Source organism: Cucumis melo, chromosome 7 (genome assembly GCF_025177605.1).
Source record: "Cucumis melo cultivar AY chromosome 7, USDA_Cmelo_AY_1.0, whole genome shotgun sequence".
Lineage (NCBI taxonomy): Eukaryota > Viridiplantae > Streptophyta > Magnoliopsida > Cucurbitales > Cucurbitaceae > Cucumis > Cucumis melo.
In genome coordinates this window covers 15,912,704-15,931,808 of record NC_066863.1, presented here as the reverse complement: position 1 = coordinate 15,931,808, position 19,105 = coordinate 15,912,704, and the positions used below count along the sequence as shown (strand labels likewise).

At 32.7% G+C, this 19,105-nt stretch overlaps 1 protein-coding gene across 3 annotated transcripts; it reads right to left on the bottom strand.

Annotated features, from left to right (window-relative positions):
• Positions 1-8,184: 8,184 nt before the first annotated feature.
• On the bottom strand, positions 8,185-17,825 carry LOC103495765 (protein LNK1). Of its 3 annotated transcripts, none has more exons than XM_017046301.2 (9): positions 17,575-17,825; positions 16,968-17,048; positions 16,711-16,825; positions 12,226-12,791; positions 11,781-12,132; positions 10,629-11,000; positions 9,663-9,814; positions 9,205-9,343; positions 8,185-8,898 (listed from the first exon to the last, which is right to left on the bottom strand). In XM_017046301.2, the coding sequence occupies exons 3-9, from the start codon at positions 16,732-16,734 to the stop codon at positions 8,806-8,808; spliced, it is 1,698 nt and encodes a 565-aa protein (XP_016901790.1). In that variant the 5' UTR covers positions 16,735-16,825; positions 16,968-17,048; positions 17,575-17,825; the 3' UTR covers positions 8,185-8,805. The 3 variants fall into 3 exon arrangements, with proteins under 3 accessions (XP_016901790.1, XP_008455646.1, XP_008455643.1); XM_008457424.3 differs by lacking the exon at positions 16,968-17,048 and adding an exon at positions 14,249-14,396 and having other exon boundaries at positions 17,575-17,824; XM_008457421.3 differs by lacking the exon at positions 16,968-17,048.
• Positions 17,826-19,105: the final 1,280 nt, after the last annotated feature.

Sequence of the window (19,105 nt, the reverse complement as noted above, 5' to 3'; positions counted from 1 at the left end):
TATTAATAATATTAATATTAAATAAATAATAATTTATTTTATTGTTTTATAAATAACAATATTTCTATAATATTAATTTATAATAATATTTATAATATTAATATTATAACAATTAAAATAAATATTAATAATAATAATAAAATCAATATTATATCATTAATATATCAATTTGCACTTTAAATAAAACGAGAAAAATTTTACCTTAAAAAAATTTTGGAGCGTTACAAATTAAATATGATTTAAATGAAATATTAATTAAATATGATTTAATTAATTAATTAATTAATTAATATAATTAATTAATTAAAATATATATTTATTTAATATTTATTTATTAAATTAATAAGGAACGTGGGTGGTTTTCCCACGTTCCCATTTATTCTCTCTAACTTCTCTCTTCTTCCGACTGAAGAAGAGAGAATTTTTTGTGTAACGAATATCAGAGGGATGAGTTCTGCGAAGTTTGAATTGCTCTCCCGTTCTCTCTGAACAAATTTTCTCTCTAAAGAAAAATTCCCTTATTTCAATTTTGGTTTCCACAGACCATCTCAATCAGATAATAGGAAGGTTTCCAAGTGATGGTGCCCAAATTGGTATTAGTAAATTCAGAGTCGTCAACGAGTGTAAGTTTTCTTCTCTGTATTTTTCTTCAAAGCATGTTTAACCATAAAAATAGTTTTTGTAATTTTTGCTAATGTATTTGTAATTTTAAGGTTCCAATTAAAATTAGGTCTCTGTAATTCTTCCGCTGGAAAGAGTTTTCATCCCTTAAGAAATCTCATCCCACCCACGATGATCCATTGGAATAACGAACGTCAAATGGTGGTCCCATCGTAAGTGAGAAGAAATCGTGAGATAGATTTCTAGACTCACATAGTTCTATAACCTGATATCAATGTGACAATGATTATACACATTTATGTGCTTAAATACGTTATTGCATACATGTCAAACGAAAACTTTCTATATACCTATGCTTGAAACCATTCAAAGAATCTCAATTGATGTCTTTTGTACAAATCCGTAGCATTTTGAGCATGCCAACGTATTAGCCTCAAATGTTTCCTGACGGGGATGATTATGAGTTTAATTTGTGTAAAAACAATGTATGAAAAATACTCAACAACAATACCTAAGAAATACAAAGCTAAGAAATACTTACTTGCGATACTCTGATATTTCATCTACATCATTGAGAATGTACCAATGCAAGAGACATTTCTCTTCCTGTGAAAAAGTACGAAGAATTGACGCACTTAAGGGTCAAACTTTTTGCTTGAAAATTTCAAACTCACTAATCACCTCGTCCTCTAGAATGACATCATTATTTTACTCATCTCTTGTTAATCGAGTCTTTATACCACTTAGGTAACACAAATAAAAGGTGCTCGATTCATTCATCACATATGTTTTTGCAATGGACCCCTTAGGATGTGATTTGTTTTGAACATACTATTTTAAAGTGCGTAGACTTCTTTCAATGGGATACAACCAACTGTAAGAAACTGGACCAGTAACCTTGGTTTCATATAGTAAGTGAACAACAAAGTGTACCATAACGCTAAAGAAGCTAGGTAGAAATATTCTTTCCAAATTACAAAGTATGATTATGATGTCTGCTTGCAATTTGTGCAAATCGCTTATCCTTATCGTTCTGGCGCACAAGTCCCGAAAAAATTACATAGTTCGGTAATATCAGTGTGCACATTTTTTGGTAAGAATGCTCAAATACCAATAGGTAGCTGTCGATGTAATAAAACATGACAATTGTGCGTTTTGAGACCTATTATTTTTCTCTCTTTCATTCACACATCGTGATATATTGAAAACGAATCCATCAGGAAACTTAACTGATTTCAGAAACTTGCAAAACTCAACTCGTTCACTGCTAGTCCACGTGTAGCTCGCGTGTGGCTTGACTAATCGATTACCAACTTCTATAAGGTGTAAATCCTTTTTTATCTTTAGATCTTGTAGGTCCAACCCAACATTCGTTGTATCCTTGATTTTCTCTTTGATATTCAACAACGTACCAACCAAATTGTCACAAACATTCTTCTCAATGTGCATTACGTCAAGTCTGTAACGTAACAGTAGTCTCGACTAATAAAAAAGTTCGAAAAAAAATACTTCTCTTCATCCAATTAAGTGCTCTCTTCGTTTTTTTTTATCATTTATTGAAGGACGTTTCTGGAAACTCCAACTAGTCTAGTTGTTCTAAGATTTCATACCTATTCATCACAACTAAAGGAGCCCTACGCTCTACCTTTCTTTTGTGTAGCCTACTTCTACGCCACGTGTGGTTCTTTGGAAGATAACATCTATGTTTCATGAAGGATATTCTACCTCGTATCTTGAACGACGATCTATCGCTCATGCATATGGGACATGCTTTATACCCCTTTGTACTCCACCTGATAGGTCACCATATGCTGAGAAATTAATTGTCCATAACAAGGTTGCATGTAGCTGAAAGAACTGACCTATAAGAGTCATACGTACGCACCCCGAAAGTCCATAACTCTTTCAATTCCTTAATCAATGGTTGAAGATACACATCGATTTCCCTACCAAGAGATCTTGAATCGGGTATGAGCAGCGACATAAAGAAAATTGTCTCTTTCATGCATTTTCATGGTGACAAATCGTAAAGAAGTAACACAACAGACCATATACTGTACGAGGTACTCATATGACCAAATGGGTTAAACTCATCTAAAGTCAACCCCAAATGCACATTCCGTGGATCAGAAGAAAAATCAGAAAATTCACAATCAAAGTGCTTTTATCCTACCGCATCAGCTGAATGTCTAAACACATCATCCGTTTCAACACGTTTATCCTTGTGTCATCTCATGTTAGTAGACCCTTCTTGCGAGACAAACAAGCATTGTAATCTCGAAAGTAAAGTAGTGCAGTACCTTATACGGATTTTTTCTCCTCTATTATGATTAACCTTGTACCGAGCCTCGCCATATGTAGGACAATGTTGCAAATCAACAAACTAGTTCTAGTACAATACTCAGTCGTACTTGCACGCGTGAATAGTCTCGTATCCCAAGCCCAATTCACGAAATTTTCATTTGGCTTCATAAAATGAACTAGGGAGTACTACTATACATTGGAAACGTCGTTCTTATAACAACATGTCGAAGGACTTGTTACTCCAACTGTTTAGAACCTTCACATGCATCAACTTAACCAGAAAATTCAAGGAGGAAAATTCAAAACAACCGGGGTACAACTCATTACATGCTTCATTCAATAAGTCCTGAAATATGTTTGTTGTATCTTCATCTATATCTACCCCAATATTCTTTGGCATTTCATCCTCCAAACGACCTTTCTTCGTTTCCTCTTTTTGTTCAATCAGGACTTGTAAATCATTCAGCATACCAAACATATCATCTTCTTCATCAAACTGCCTACTACTAGTTCCTTCATCAAAGTTTTCTGTACCTCTAAAGCTAACAGACTCTCCATGATACACCAATTCTGTGTAGTAGGGGGGTATTCCAATAGTCAGTAGATGTCGTTCCACACCCTCTAATTAGTTCCAATTTGAGTTCGTACATCTCTTGCATGGACACCTTATTCGTCTGTAGGCGTCAACGTGAAACTTGGCAACTTCTAAAAGTTAGGCCACTAATTCTCTATAATAAAGGAAAAACTTATTCCTAAGTTTCATCCAATCCTTATCCATCATTTAAGTCCCTAAAACATAAATAGGTTTGATTATAAGCATATTCATCTCCTCTCATATCCTAAACTTACTCCCTTAAATATACAATCTCCCAAAATTTTCACTAAAACTAACTTCAAACTATAGAGGCTATCATAACTGCAGAATACCCACCACAACCTAATTAACCATAAACAACTTCAATCTTCGCATTATACCCATCCCTTCCAACAACGCTACCTTACAAGGTACCCTACTACCACCTCTTCAAACCCTTAAAAATATAAACAAATTCAAAATAAAAAAATGTTACCATAACTGTAGATAGTCATCTCAAATAAACAACAAAGTTATTCAAAACTATTAAGAAATAAACAACTATAATTGAACTAAAGGCTACCATAACTGTCCCCCCCCCCCCCCTCTAAATTTTCAACCCATCCCCTTTTTTAATTAGACCTATTCCACCCCTTGAAAAGTTCAATTTATCAATCCCCCTTTCTAAATCTTACTAATTCAATTCAATCTTAAACTAACTTCAAAAAACAAAACTATAAACTAACTAACCTAAACTAATTTCTAACCTAAAATAACTTCAAAACTAACAAAAAAAAAGTTTTAAACTTACAGAATTGGATGAATGGCGGCAACGAGGCAGATGTTGGTAAGAGAAAGGCACGGCGGGCGCGGGCGATTCGTTTTTGTCTTCTCCTTCTTCTCATTTTCTCCTTCGTTTTAGTTCTATAGTCAGAACTAAAACGCAATTTAAAGGAAAACTCCTAACGCACCACGAAGACATGGGAATTCCACTAAGTACCCGACGCCATTAGTGAATTATAGGGAATAGGCTAAACCATTACCAACATATCACTAACGACATCGAGATAAGATATCATCATTCCTGACGCCTTGCATGGCCCGTCAGGAATCTTGCTCTGACATAATTAATGTCCCACTTTTTTCTGATGCCCCATCCAAACCATCGGGAGCTATGTTACCCAGTTCCAATGACATGATGGTGCTTAGAAAAAAGTCGAACATTTATTTTAATTTTGAACTATTCCCGATGTCCTAGACCCAAACATCGGGAATGGCTTCTTCTTTTCGTCATAAAATGTCAGGACAAGGTAATATTAAAATAATATTTTCATCGTGTCCCGACGTATGCAAAACGACGTCGAGAATAGGCATATGTCCCGACGTTCCCTATTCTAACGCCTTTTTGTACGTTGGGAACCCCCCAATTTCTTGTAGTGAGGGAAGGAAAACTCATGCATATCATATCTTCCTTTATTTTCTTATGTTAACCACCAATAGACAGCACATTCAAATTCTCTCATATGGCTAATCAATTTTATCGAGATGATGCTGAAATTTTGATAAGCCTTATTTTTTACCTATTGTTTCATTTTATCTGCTATTACTGTTAGTTTGAATTGTGAGAAATCTAAGGATACTTTTTTATTATTATTTTTATTGATTGATCACATCTTGATGGTATAGTTTATTGAATTCTTGAAATAATGTGAATCAATTATGATTGATATCAATTTTTTTAGATAGAAAACAAAGGAATAAAGCGTAAGTAGTACAGTCATTTGTTTGCAACTTTCTCAAATTCTATAAAATTTCCTTTTGAATTTTGAATATTTCAGTTTGTGGGGTTTAATGGGAGATCTCTTGGTAATAGTAGGCTATCAACAAGGGCATAGTGATAATTAGCTACAGGTGCTTTGGTTATAAATAAGATAATATTGAGTCGTTCGACAAAATTATAAATAAGAGAATTAGCTACAAGTGCTTTGGTTATAAACAACTTACAAATAGTGATAATTAGCTGAAGTGTCAATATTGATCATTTTTAGAGATTTTATGTATGGTTTTGAGTTAGAAAGATACACTTACACATTTTCTAAGTTGTTTTGAGTTAAAATGATTAGAAGAGGGAATTAGAAATAATGGACTACAATCACAACACATCTTTGTCTTCGACAATAATAGTAATGATATTCGGATTGATGTAACCATCGCGAGACAATGTAATTCAAGAATTAAATATTCAAAAGAGGGAAAAGGGAAAAAGACTAGATTGAATTAGATAAACAAGTTGGTCGAAAGATGTATTCAATTGGACATGCACTTCACTCAAATGAAAGTTATAATAACGATTGCTTTCATTCCAACTACCATTGAATAATACTCTTAAAAGTTTATGGTTCATGATAGGAAATTAGTTCAGTTTATTTTTTAAAAATTCAAATTTAAAAAATAAAGTAAGATCTAATATGAAAACTAGTTTTAATTTCTTAACTATTAGGGTGTGTTTGGGGTGGGGTTTTAGAGGGAAAAGGATTAGGAAATTGGGCCAAACCGTGTTTGGCCCAAGGAATATGATAAATAATTCTAATCCCTAAATAACTCTATCTTATCCTATTTTTACTTTCTTACAACCCTACATTACCCTACCTAAATAACCCAATCTAAATTCTATTATTATTTTTTAAATTACTACAATCATAATCCTTTCCCCAAACACATATTACTATAACACTACTATCATAATCTCTCCCTCAAACACATACTATTATAATACTACCTTTTATATTTTTTCCCCCAAACACATATTATCATAATACTAGGATTATCATAATCCTAGGATTATTATAATCCTTTTCCCCCCTAACTCTTTCTCTCCTCCAAACGCACCCTTAAGGGTTTAGATTCAACCAATTAAGGTTATTTTGAAAATTGAAATTAAGGTTATTTTAAAATAAAATCAAGAATTGAGATTAAGCTAATAAAAAATAATAATTTGGTTATTTTGAAATTAGTAGAATTGAAGAAAGTTGTTAAAATCTTCAATCAATTGCTTGAGTCCCAAAATATTAAGAAGAAGTTACGATAGAAATTGTTATATCTGTAACACATAGAAAATAATTACAAACTCATAACACATGAGAGGCAAAACAATTACCATTTGAGAGCATGAAATACCATTGTACATGCCATAAGCGCCATTTGCTAAAAGAATAATAATGATAATAATAATAATAAAAAACAGCTTTACCATTTGAAAAAAAAATGACCCTTAAGAATCTAGCTGTATCTCTTATTATGCCTTAAGATGTATTACAAACCAACATTATAATTTATATCAACCCAACCAACACATGGGCTTTCAAGCTCCAACTCATTCCAAACTCCTTCAATTAATTTAACCAACTCATTCATAAATATAACACACGTATGACAAAATGAAAAAAGTCTTCATTTTTTCTAAATATTCCAGGTATACTTTTCCTTTTTATCCTATTATTTTTTCTTTACGTTGTCTTTTTCTTCTTTTGCAATTTTTTAAATATTTTTGTTTGTTCTTCCTTTTCATCTTTTTTCTTGTGCAATTTTTTTCCCTTTCCATTCAATGATGTGTCAAACATAAAATATCATGAAAAAATTGTTGAGATATTGGATCATCTAAACGATCGTGTAACATAATCTTTAAAAATTCGTTTAGATTTGAATAGCCTAACTTAAACAATAAAATATAAACGATCAGATCAAATCTAAAAGATGTTTAACAAATATAAATGATTGTGTACCAAAATTTAGATTTGGTTATCCAAATTTAAACAATTAAATACAAGTGATCGTGCAATAAAGCAATAAAAATAGTAGTCAAATCTAAATTATCGTCTACCAAATAATCCTAAAAAAAAATCGACTCAAATCAAATCCCCAAATCTAAACGATCGTGCAGAAAAGAATAGTCAAGTTTGAATAATTGTTTACATAATACATTACGAGGACAATTAATCATGAGACATTTTTGGTATTTTTCGTTCGACCGACTTCTTCTGTTCTCAAAATTACTCTATACAATATAAATATTTGAAAAAACTCCTAGATTATTATAATTTTATAAATTTTGTAAGGTAGTCTCCAACATGTTAATTATGTACTATATCCTACAAATATTTTAATTAGTTTTACCATATTTAAAAAACACTCTCGATCAACATTAACTTAAGATTAAATTTCGAACTATTTAAATATATTCATCAATTTAAGATCGAGTATCGAACCATTAACTTAAAATTAAGAATCGAACTAATTAAATGTATTTAAAAGAGACAAAATTGTTCGTTTTAAAACTTTATGACTAAGTAGATATGGAGTTGTGACCAAAAATGCATTTTATCACCAATGTCTTCAAATATAAACAATTGTTAATGAATAGTAAGAAGGTTTGACCGTAGGATATATAATACCGTATATACTACCAAATCAAAGGTATAAATCCACGTGTAAGAACACTAATAACAACTCTTACAGGTAGAATACATTAAATCGGCTAACTCTAAATCTAAAAAAATATCTCCATTGTTACCATTGTATATAGTTCTTTTTTCTTTTCTTTTCTTTTTTTTTCTTAAATTTATGTATATAGTTACCATTACAATGGAAATACAACCTTAGCAATCCAAATCACACTAGCCCCAAAGTAGATACAAATTCACCGAATAGTGTACATTCGAGAACTTGCATAAAATTATACTTGAAAAAGGAAAAAGAAAAAGAACTGTACATGTAAACCAACCATTTGTTCATCTAAATAGGGAGCTACCCCTACATAATCTAAACTTTGAACTCAATTAGATCACTAAAACATACAAACAGAAATAATTTAAATTTTACAAAAAAGCAGGGCCAGGCCATTTCCTAACAGTGCCACATGGAAAAAAAAAAAAAAAGAAAAAGAAATGCAAACGACAAATATAACCCACAAGAGAGGAGCCTCCAGCAGTTGACTGTGGGTAATTTAACAAGACCTGTGAATTGTGATTAGCCTATCAAAGCAATAACTAATGCACATAACACTTTTGTAATCAGCATATTAAAACAGGCTCTTAATACAATAGCCAAAGACAAGTAGAATTATAGCCTACTTAGCTATGCAAGGTAAGGATTTGATGTGAAGGGCCTGGACCAAGAAGGATGCATAGGGGAATTGGGAACCATGTCATATCACAGAGCTTAAGGTTATAAAGGAGTATGGAATCACTCCATGCATCGACGGTGGGCCTCACGCATGTTATTACACAATATTTTACAGAGCTTACTGTTCATAGTTTTTTACCATTCGACAGCAGCTTTTGATCTGCACAAGCTGCAGCTCCACCAGTTTCATCTTGGAAATTTTGCTTTTCGGCTGGTACCTGCAGATTGGTGACAGACCAGTGAATCTCTTGACAGGAAATAAGTCTGCTGATATGGGAAATGGAAAATTTTGAATGGATCATCATCTCCATTTCTTCAGTCCATGTTATAACTTATATCATCTTGGTATTTTATGCAAAGTATAAGAACGTGTCAAGATAACGGGGCAAGACGAATGACATTGAACAGATAAATAAGACACTTTTGAGTCCCTAAGACGACAGTCTTGAGTTTCTCAAAGTGGAGGTGATTCTGTTCCATACAGTGAAGGAAGAAAACTGAAACTGAAAGGTTAAAGAGCATACCAGTTTATGAGATTTTAGTGACAAGGTGTTACCACCAGCAGGCATTAATGAAGGATCCGAAGGCCGGTGAAACAGCAAGTGTGCAACTGACCGGTCTATAGGATTGGTATCAGTTTCCAAATCCAAAAAACCTCCACTCCTGTAAAAACCAAAATCCATAGTAAGAAAGTTGAAAATAACTCCTAACGTGAAAAAAGAGAAAAAAGGACAAAGTAAACTCCATCATTTGTACACAAGATGCAAAATAAGTAAAATGCTTTTGGTTCACCCAACCTCTGCATTTAAAGAACCAATAACCGTCAATAACCAGCCAGCCCTACTGGCCAACTGGCATTCCAAGATTTTTCAGAGACATCAACCAACATCCTCATCTAGATCAAGTAAATGAAGCCTAAGAATACACACATGCTAAGTGGTAAAAAAGAAATATGCAATAAGGTCAGCAAAAAAGTACTTGCCTGTTTGCATCTTGATCAATTGTCGATGCAACTCTAACAAATTTATCTTCACCAGTATTCTCATTGACATTAGCACAGTTATGTCTCTGCTCTGCGCTTCTTGCCAGGCGATAGAGACTGTCTCTTATGCATAGTTTTGTTCTAATATCCAACTGAATTAAGTGGTTCAAGAAGTTAGTTTGAAGAACTCATGATATTCACATACACATTCTAGTAATAAACACATCTAAAAGCTTGTTGTCAAAAGTATTTTTTGAATCTTGGCTAATCCTCAGTTTTTAATGTATGAACCACGCAAATATTTCCTTAAGAGTAGGGCATGCATAATGCTCTCCTGTGTAGTGAGTTGTCAAATAATCAAAGAAGTTAAGGATGAATAAACATGAAGATGAAACAAGTACAAGCTAAAAAGAGCCAGCTAGCTAAAAGTACATAACATAACAAAATATTTACGTTCGTTGAGTTTTTTGTTTTAACTCTTCTCAGCAGAACATTACATCAAAGGAAATATGCAATCAATTTCTTTAAATACTTCTGTTAAACATTTCATCATTTCTATAACGTTGTCTTTTAAAATAAATATCATGAACTTACACATTTTTAATGAGAAATCAATGAAATGCATTGCAATTGTTAAATTCAGATATAACTAAAATATGTATACCTACGTCAGGTTGTGCAGGAGTTTCATCAAGATGATGTTGATTAAGTATACAGTCAGTCTAATTTTTTACTAGTAGAATTTCAAGACATAAAAGCAGTGAACACCATAAATTGCAGGGATTGAAGAAAACCGCCAAATGTTTGTTATGCTGAACAGATTATTGACTATTGTTTAGTAAGCAAGAAGCAACATACTGACTGCAAAAAGGAAGTACAACTATTACGCTTGCAAATTACATTTTCCATGCAAAATGGACAGAAGGCACTATTTTATGATGTGAAAAGCATGGAAATTACTATTACCTGCTCCATTACTTGTTGAAGCTGGCGAAAACTAGTTGCTTCCAGTGAGATTCCATCCAGCATAGTGCTCCTGCAAGGCTTATCCTGAGCATTTGAAGAATCTAATTCAACTCTACTTCCTCGGCTAACTACTCCAGATTCGCTGTGACCATCATCAATTTCACTTTCAGACCTTGGAGCCTGCTTTCTAACTGGAAACGAAGTATTGAACGTTTCTGGACTAGGTGCAGACATAAAAGTGAAATTCTTATTGAATGAGGCGGGTAAATTCTGGTGATACACTTTCTCTCTATTTTCATTTGCCGCAATTGTTGGAGTGTCAAAGGAAGGATAATGAGAGCTATGTAGTTGATTAGATGCATAAGATGACTCCTGCAGAAAATAGGTGGTTGTTACTTGTAGATTTTGAAGACACCAAAATTTGTTAATATGCATCACTATATTCTAGGTGCAAACATAAACTTTTTGTAACATACTACTCAACAAATCAAATCTAGATCTCTATTTAAACCTTCAAAAACTTAAAGGGGAATATTTTTTCACTAGTATTATGTATTGCTTCATCGATGCCTTCAAATCTTTGAACAATATTTGGGTTTCACTCATAAGTTTAAAATTTGATGCGTTCCAAAAAGATATGCCTAGACCATTTTTACTTCATCTTAAATCACCGATTGACCTGGAAGCTTAAGCTTCTAAGTGAAGACAAATTTAATATTATATCTTTGAACACTCTCCTCACTTGTGGCTTGAAATATGAAGAAGACCTAACAAGTGAAAATCAATTTTAATTTGGGATGAAATAACAATGCAAAGGCTTGTACATAGGACCTCCTTGAACCACGTACTCTGATACCACCTTAAATCACCAATTGATCCAAAAGTTTAAACTGATGATGAAAACAAATTAATATTATATTCTCACCACCTTATCCAATAATGAGCCTAGAAATTCATACTTAAATCTTCAGCACAAGAAACTCTACATTGTTCCCTTCTACAATGACATATTACAAGGATGACAGTAAGGTTGGGGAAAGAACACCTCAATTACACGTAAAATGAGATATGATTTATTTTATTCTTGGTTTGAGGACAAAAAAAGATCCAGAAAAGTCAATTTCATGCAGAAAATTAGAAGAGATAGCAAACCTGTTTTTTAGGTATCAAGTCACCACTAGAATTGCCTTTTCTATCAGACATGTCAGCAGCTGACAAGTGACTCATGGCAGCAGAGTCACTAATGTCGGTAATCCCATCATTCATCTTGCACCCATTTAAAATATTATTTCTGTTCAAACCTTCAGGTGAAGGCTCTGAATTCACAGGATTAGACTCTTCATTAAATTCAGTTGCATCATTTATAGTACTTCCTTCACAGCATGAAAATTTAAAGTTCGACTTTGAAGGATCTTCAAGTTTTTCCGTGCCATGGGATGGGGAAAACCAGCGTAGATCATCTTCATTACTTAAATTCCCAAGCCCAAATGTTGAATCACAATTTCTGTACCATCACAGTGGGATCAAAGCATTCAGCCTTCATATTATAAAATATAAACAAATGGAAAAACAAGTTAAGAGGAAGGCTGAAGATTACCTAAACATCCTATCAACGTCCTCAAAGCTTCCTATATCTTGCCACCCATAATACAGAAGATCGTTATTTTCTTTGTTTTCACGATCATCATCCAGAAAACTAATATCATTATCTGTTTGGGACATGTGACTGACTGAATACTGATACATGTCATTCTCGTCTGCAGCACTATTGTCAGTTACAATATGATCATCAGTGCAGTAATCAAGATCTGTACCCACGTCGGTTTTAAAGCAATGGTTTGACATACTAAGACTACTGGATTCCATTTTTGCATCTTTGAATGAGTCACTGTTTAATGAAGAAGGAACACCATCTGGTGCATGAGACCATGAATCTTTTTCCAGCACTGTACTCTTCATGATTGATGTTTGTGTTTTTACTTTCTCCTTACCAAGAAAACTGAAATTAGTTGCACTGTAAGCATCGTTTGTAAAGCCAACTCTGCAATTAGAATTCTCGAGATTATCACTCTGAACTTCAAATAGATCCCAAAGTTCATCACCAAGATGAGGCACTATATAATCATCATTCTCAGTGAAACCCTTCCAAATATTATCCTTGAGCTGCAACACCATTACAAGGTATTAAGCTATGAAATTTCAAAACACTAGGCAAAGACATAATCTTCCCACTTACATTAAAAAAGATTTGGATAAGTTGTTATATCTCATAAAATACAGAAGGCAATTCAATACTCATCATACAGATGAACAAAATCCAAAATACCACCACTGCATGTAGTAACCAAATTGTTACATTTAAACTTGATGTGTACATCAATGGCTCCTTATTCTAGCAAATCAAATTAGTTCTCTTAAATATCACAGCTTCAAATATGGTTCTTTATACAAGACTGGAATATTTTGACAGCTACCAAGTTCAAAGAGAAATTTGAATTTTAAAACAAAGAACAAGACTTTGTCCTTCTAAATTTACAAGACTTGAATATACATTTTATAAAATGGTTAAGTGAAGATTTAAAATCTATTTTGGCCCCCAAAAAATTTTATGTTTGTACTTCTATGGTTCCTAAACTTTCAAGCATTCTCTTTCAGTTCTCAAGCTTTACACAAAAAATCATTCAAGTCATTTTCATTAATATTTTATCAATTATTTGACCAAAACTTAGTGTGACATATTTTGTCCAGTATATGATGAGTACTTGAGTAGATGTCTATGTGGACAAGTCATAAAAGCTATAAGCAGCAGGTTAGACATGAAATCCCAATATGACTTTAGCATTTTGTTTAAATTATTAACAAAAGATCAAATACATGGATCATCAAGTTTAAGAACTTAAAGCAAACATTTGAAAGTTTAATGAGTAAAGAAAACAATTCAAAAGAAAGAGTTTAGAACTACAATTAAATATGTATAAACTTTTAAGGACTAAAATAGGATATATACCTCAGATTATTTCTACCAAAAAAGTAATAATAATCACATAGTAAGGGTCTTTTTCAATCTTATAGAGAAATAAAAGAATGGATATAACGTCCATCCATAAATTATTGTTTCCATAAAATACACTCCATTGACGACCCTTAATGGAGAAACGGCTGCTAAGTACCAAAATCATATCTTGACCCATCATCTCAAACATCATAGTCATCAGCGTAATAAGGTAGGAGGATTTCCCGCACAGTGCTCAGTCTATTGCTTCTTTAGTTTCAGAAAATTAATAATGACACATACCCACTTTAGTTAATAATTTTGATCTTAGATTTATTTGATATGACTTCTCAATTTTGTTTTCTCCTTTTTCCTAACAAATAAATTTGATACTTGGAAAACTAAAGAATCATACAGAGCCCATCTACGCTAGAGCTTTGCATAGACTATTGCCATTAGTTTCTTGTATCTTTGAAGTACACAACCACGGGAGATTGTTAGGTGATAGTTTTCTGCTTACAATGTGGATTAAGAAGGCAAAAAAAAAAAACCCCTTTTAACCATAAAACTAAAAATATGCAGAGACATATTGATTCAGAACGAAGCAAATTTAAGGATTTCAGAATACCAGTTACTAGTGATGTCGCCTTCACCCCAATGGCAACATCAGCTACACCAACTTATGACCGACCACAAGATCAGCAAATACCAGTGATATTTATTATACTACAGCATCCATTTCATGGTCCTTAGCTTGAACTTGAATTGCAAAAGTCCTGTTAATAAGATGATATTATATGGCTGGGTCTAGAGTTGGAACTAGAAACAAGAGGCATTCAGTTGGAAGCCAAATTGGCAATCAAAACAGATACATACCTCTGAAGACACAATAGTTAAAAAAAGGGCTACTGTTAAGTAAATCTACAAGAATAGTTTGCTTTGTACCAACAATTTGGTCTGCTCGCCAAATGCATATAAGTAAAAAAATACAACACACATGCATGTGCACAGACAGACTACATCAGCCTAGATAATAAGATTCACTCGGATCATTAGAGACAAGTAAAGTTATCCAAACAAATAGAAGATAAATTACATTGAAAGAGAGAGAGAAAAAGAAAAAAAAAGAACCAGCTGGTATCATCTCTAAAAAATAATTGGATGCTGAAGTTTTAAGATTAGAGCAGATCTTGATATCCTATAAATGGTATAAGATCAATCATGTTGGTAAATATGAAGTTCTCTCATGTAAAGACGTTAGCATTTGCACTACATCAAGGTCATTTCTCTCGACTTCCTAAAAAAATTGCACATCAGACATCACAAGCAACCAAAATACTGTCTTCTCAGGGCACAAGGAATGCTCTAAGGCAATAAACTTGTCTCCTAGTTTGGAAGTATTCATGCCAAGATCAATGCATGTGGAACGAAAAATAACTCACTATGAACTTCAAGGTGGAAAATGGGTCAATAGTGCTTGGAGAACCTAGGCAAATCTATCTTTCAAAAGCTTCAAGGTGAAGGGAACTCCAACTTGACTTATCTTTTTATTATGAACTGTATATTTTCCCAAAACTAACAAGAAAAATATAGCTTACCTTTGAAAAGCTTCTGATTCATTTCTTTCCAAATGCTCTAGTAGTAGTGGACCAGAGCATTCTTGCTCTATCCTTGACCACCACGTCAAAAGAACACAGGGAGCCATTTGTCGACATCCTTAATAAGAACACCAGACCAAACCAAACGTTTGATTGATTAAATTCCGACCTTCAGTGGCAAACTGGCAGTTACTAAGGATCTCTTCACTTCCTTCTTACACATGACATAACCTACGAGAATAGTTGTTCACCTTTTCATCCTTGAGTGTTAGTATTGTTAAGAGATAGCGTCCACAGAAAGAGTTTTGCTCCATAAGAACTCTTGCCTTCCTAAATAAGTATACTGACCAAAGAATTAAGGAATTACTGCTTCCTGTCCTTGTCTTGTGTGTTAATAATCTCTGATCAAGCTTTTAAGTTAACAAAAAAGATGGAGGTTGGTGTTTTCTATAAATTATGAAGCATAATTGAAAGACAATCCGAATCCTAACTACAACCCGAACTTTGATTGCTAAAGAACCATAAGATGAACACCATGAACCATCTTTTTCAGCATTGATTTGAAATCCAGTTATTTCCAAAGACACCTCAAACAAGAAGACATCCACAAAACTGCTTTGCATTGGCATTGGCAATGGAAACTATAGGAAAGCCTTCCCTCTCAGTTATTATCATGAGGGAATTTATGAATGAGAACTAATTACTGGGGCGTTGGTAGTGAAGAAGTAGGGGCCTGATTTGTAGGCCTCTTGTTAGAAACAACCAGCAAAGATGCCTCAAATTCTTGTTCAGCTAATTTGCAATGAATGATGCGAATCCCAATAATGTATCACCAAGCTAATCACACCGTAATTTGGCATTCAATACAACCAAGGTTTATAAAGTCATGGGTGCTAAAGGAAACGTAAATCAGCCAGTTATCTAACCCATGGAGGCTAACTGTATCAATGATCATCAAGCCGAGAAGATTGCAAATTTGCAACTAAACATATTTAAACTACTTTACAAAAGAAGAATGCACTGTAACAAAATTTCCAGTAAAAGAACGCGCAGCAAGCATTCTTTACTTTTCTTATGAGTTTTTTTTTTTACAGCACTAACAGTACACAAGGGGTGTACTAAAAACATAAAATTAATAGCCAAAGAAAATTTATGACCTTATTTGAATAAGATATTTTTAGGCTCTACAACTGTGTCTTGAATTCTAAAAATAGTCCAAGAAAATTTATAAGTGAACAGACTACTTTATGGAAATTAAAATACTTAGCAATATGCTCACGTCTTTCATTGCAATTTTTTAGCGTGTGGGAGGTCATTTCAGCGACTCACTATTAGATTTTTTACACTAACAATGCTTCAAAGATAATTGAAATCTCAGATAAAGTAATACCAATGAACGTGAGATATATTTAGCATCTCCTTTAGGGGAACAACCAACATTAGTTCATATTAATAATCAGAAAATAGAGAAAAATGGGAAAGTAAACTGTACCTTATACATACACAAGTCAGACATTCCTTCGAGATCCTCTATCCACCATTTATGAAGCAAAAGATTGATTGATATGAAATCATATCTCAATCACAAACTTGTCCAGCAATAAAATCTGAATGAAGAAAAGAAGAGAAAATGACACAAAAGTTTATCAGATGCATAATTGGGCTCTAAACCCATTGGGGGAAAAACAGTAAAAATATGCTACCAGATAAGAAAGTATTAAGAAGGAACGGTAGAAAGAATTCTTTTACCATTCCGCTAATATTAATTTTCCGAGACTGTAAGTTAATAAAGGAATTCGACTATTCAATCCTTTTCCCCCTTTTGCAGTACTATCCATCCAAACAAACACGGAAATAATTAAATTTACTCTTCTTAGATCTAGTATTTCACATCCATCAAAATAACCCAAAAGTGATCTCAAAAGACAAATTGATACAAAAAGTATCCGGAAGGAAATAAAAATGAGTTCGTCAACCAATATGTACTGAAAAAAAAAAGTTGAAAAATACGTGAAGAAAAAGAAATCAAACAATAATAATAATAATAATAATAATAATAATAATAATAATGATAATAAACAGTTTTCAAACGATAAACATCTACTTTTTCTATTAACCCATCCGTCAAACACTCAACAATTTCACATTATTTGGGTGAAACCAATTCCCATGAAACAATTCAAGAAAGAATTTCCTTCAATCCAACCTACTTTTTCAGTGACCAAACAGCTCAAACCCCAAAAACACCTTGCCAATCAAATCACCAAATCAAAATTAAAAAAAAAAAAAAAAAAACGGAAGATAAACAACAAAACCAACAGAAACGATCAACCCAGAAAAAAAATACAAAACTCACCTGGATCCCAAAATTGTAGTCAGAAAATCCAAAAGTCTTGAAGAAGAAAAAAAACCAACGATTCGGAATCGAAGAAGAAAAGAAACAGCAAAGACAAAAGCAAAGATAAGCCCTAGGTGGGTTGTTTCTTCAGTGAGGTTGCAAGAGGAGCTGGTTTTCGATTTTGAGAGAGAGGTTTTTTTCTTTTCTTTTCTTTTTTTCTTTTTTTTTTCTTTTTTTTGTTTTTGTTTTTGTTTTTTGTTCTTTTTTTTTGGTTTTTTGGGTGGAAGAATATTTTACTATTCCTGAATTATAAAACTAGTAGCGGAAAATTGGACACGTGTCGGTGAGGAAAGAAAGAAGAGAAATGGGATATCAGAATTCGTGGACGAGAGCTCGAGAGGAGATCCGATCAGTTTCGGAAACGTGATTGGTCTAATTTTGTAGCAATCGCTCGATTTCCTACACGTGGCGTTACCGCTGGAAGATTCCCGTTAATTTATTTTTATTTTATTTTTAATTTTTATAATTTTCATTTTCACATAGTGGGTTTTAATTTTAAAGTTAGGGGCGCTGGGTGACGTGTGTCATTGTACACATACATATAATTTAAGCGCTATCTTTCTTTTATTTTCTGGTGGGTTTTTCTTTTTCTGATTTTCATTTTAAATATGGCTTTTCTTTTTTCCTCCAACCGACCATGTTGTACAAAATATCATTAAAATATTGCACCCCCTTTGTTTTTTCTTTTTCTTTTTCTTTTTCTTTTTTCTCTTTCAAGTGCTTTGTTGTTTGTTTGGGTTTTAAGAGGTTATGTTTTATTTGCCATTACATTTAATTTAAAATACGAGTTTCTAAAATTTCTATCACATCTCCAAACTTCAGTTACCAATATCTTTTACATTTACATTCTCTCCCCATTTAACAAAATTTTATTTTCACTAAATTCTCTCTTTTTTTTTTCAATATTAGTCCAAAGTCTCTTTAATTTTATGATTCTGTTTACCCACCATTCCAATAGTTTTACATTCATATCAATTCACAAAAAAGTCTGACTAAGAGTATATAGTATTCTTTTACATATCTTTAGTAGCTCATCAGAATTATGGATTATAACTATATAAAATTATTGTTGAACCCTAAACCCTAAAATATTGATGACATGTCGTATTGTTTTCTCTATAGATTGTTTTCTATCTTTTCTCTATAGTTGACTTTTCGAACCTGCTACATTTTTTACTTTTTTTCTTTCAATTTTCATCTTTTATTTTCAATCCAAAACTTTTATTTCGAAATAAATTAAATTTGTAAAAACCACAAAAACAATCTTATTTATTTTTAATCTCATTCAAACATTTTTCATTAAATTTTGGCATAATTTCATGACAAAATTAATGATGTGAATTTTGTTTATTTTACCATCAAAATAAGACCATAGTTAAATTAATTCCTTACTCTCTATCATGGTTCTTCAAGACTTGACTAAAGCAACTTACGACTTTCTTTATGTTAGTCGTGAATCATATCATTTTCATTCAAACAAACTATTTAC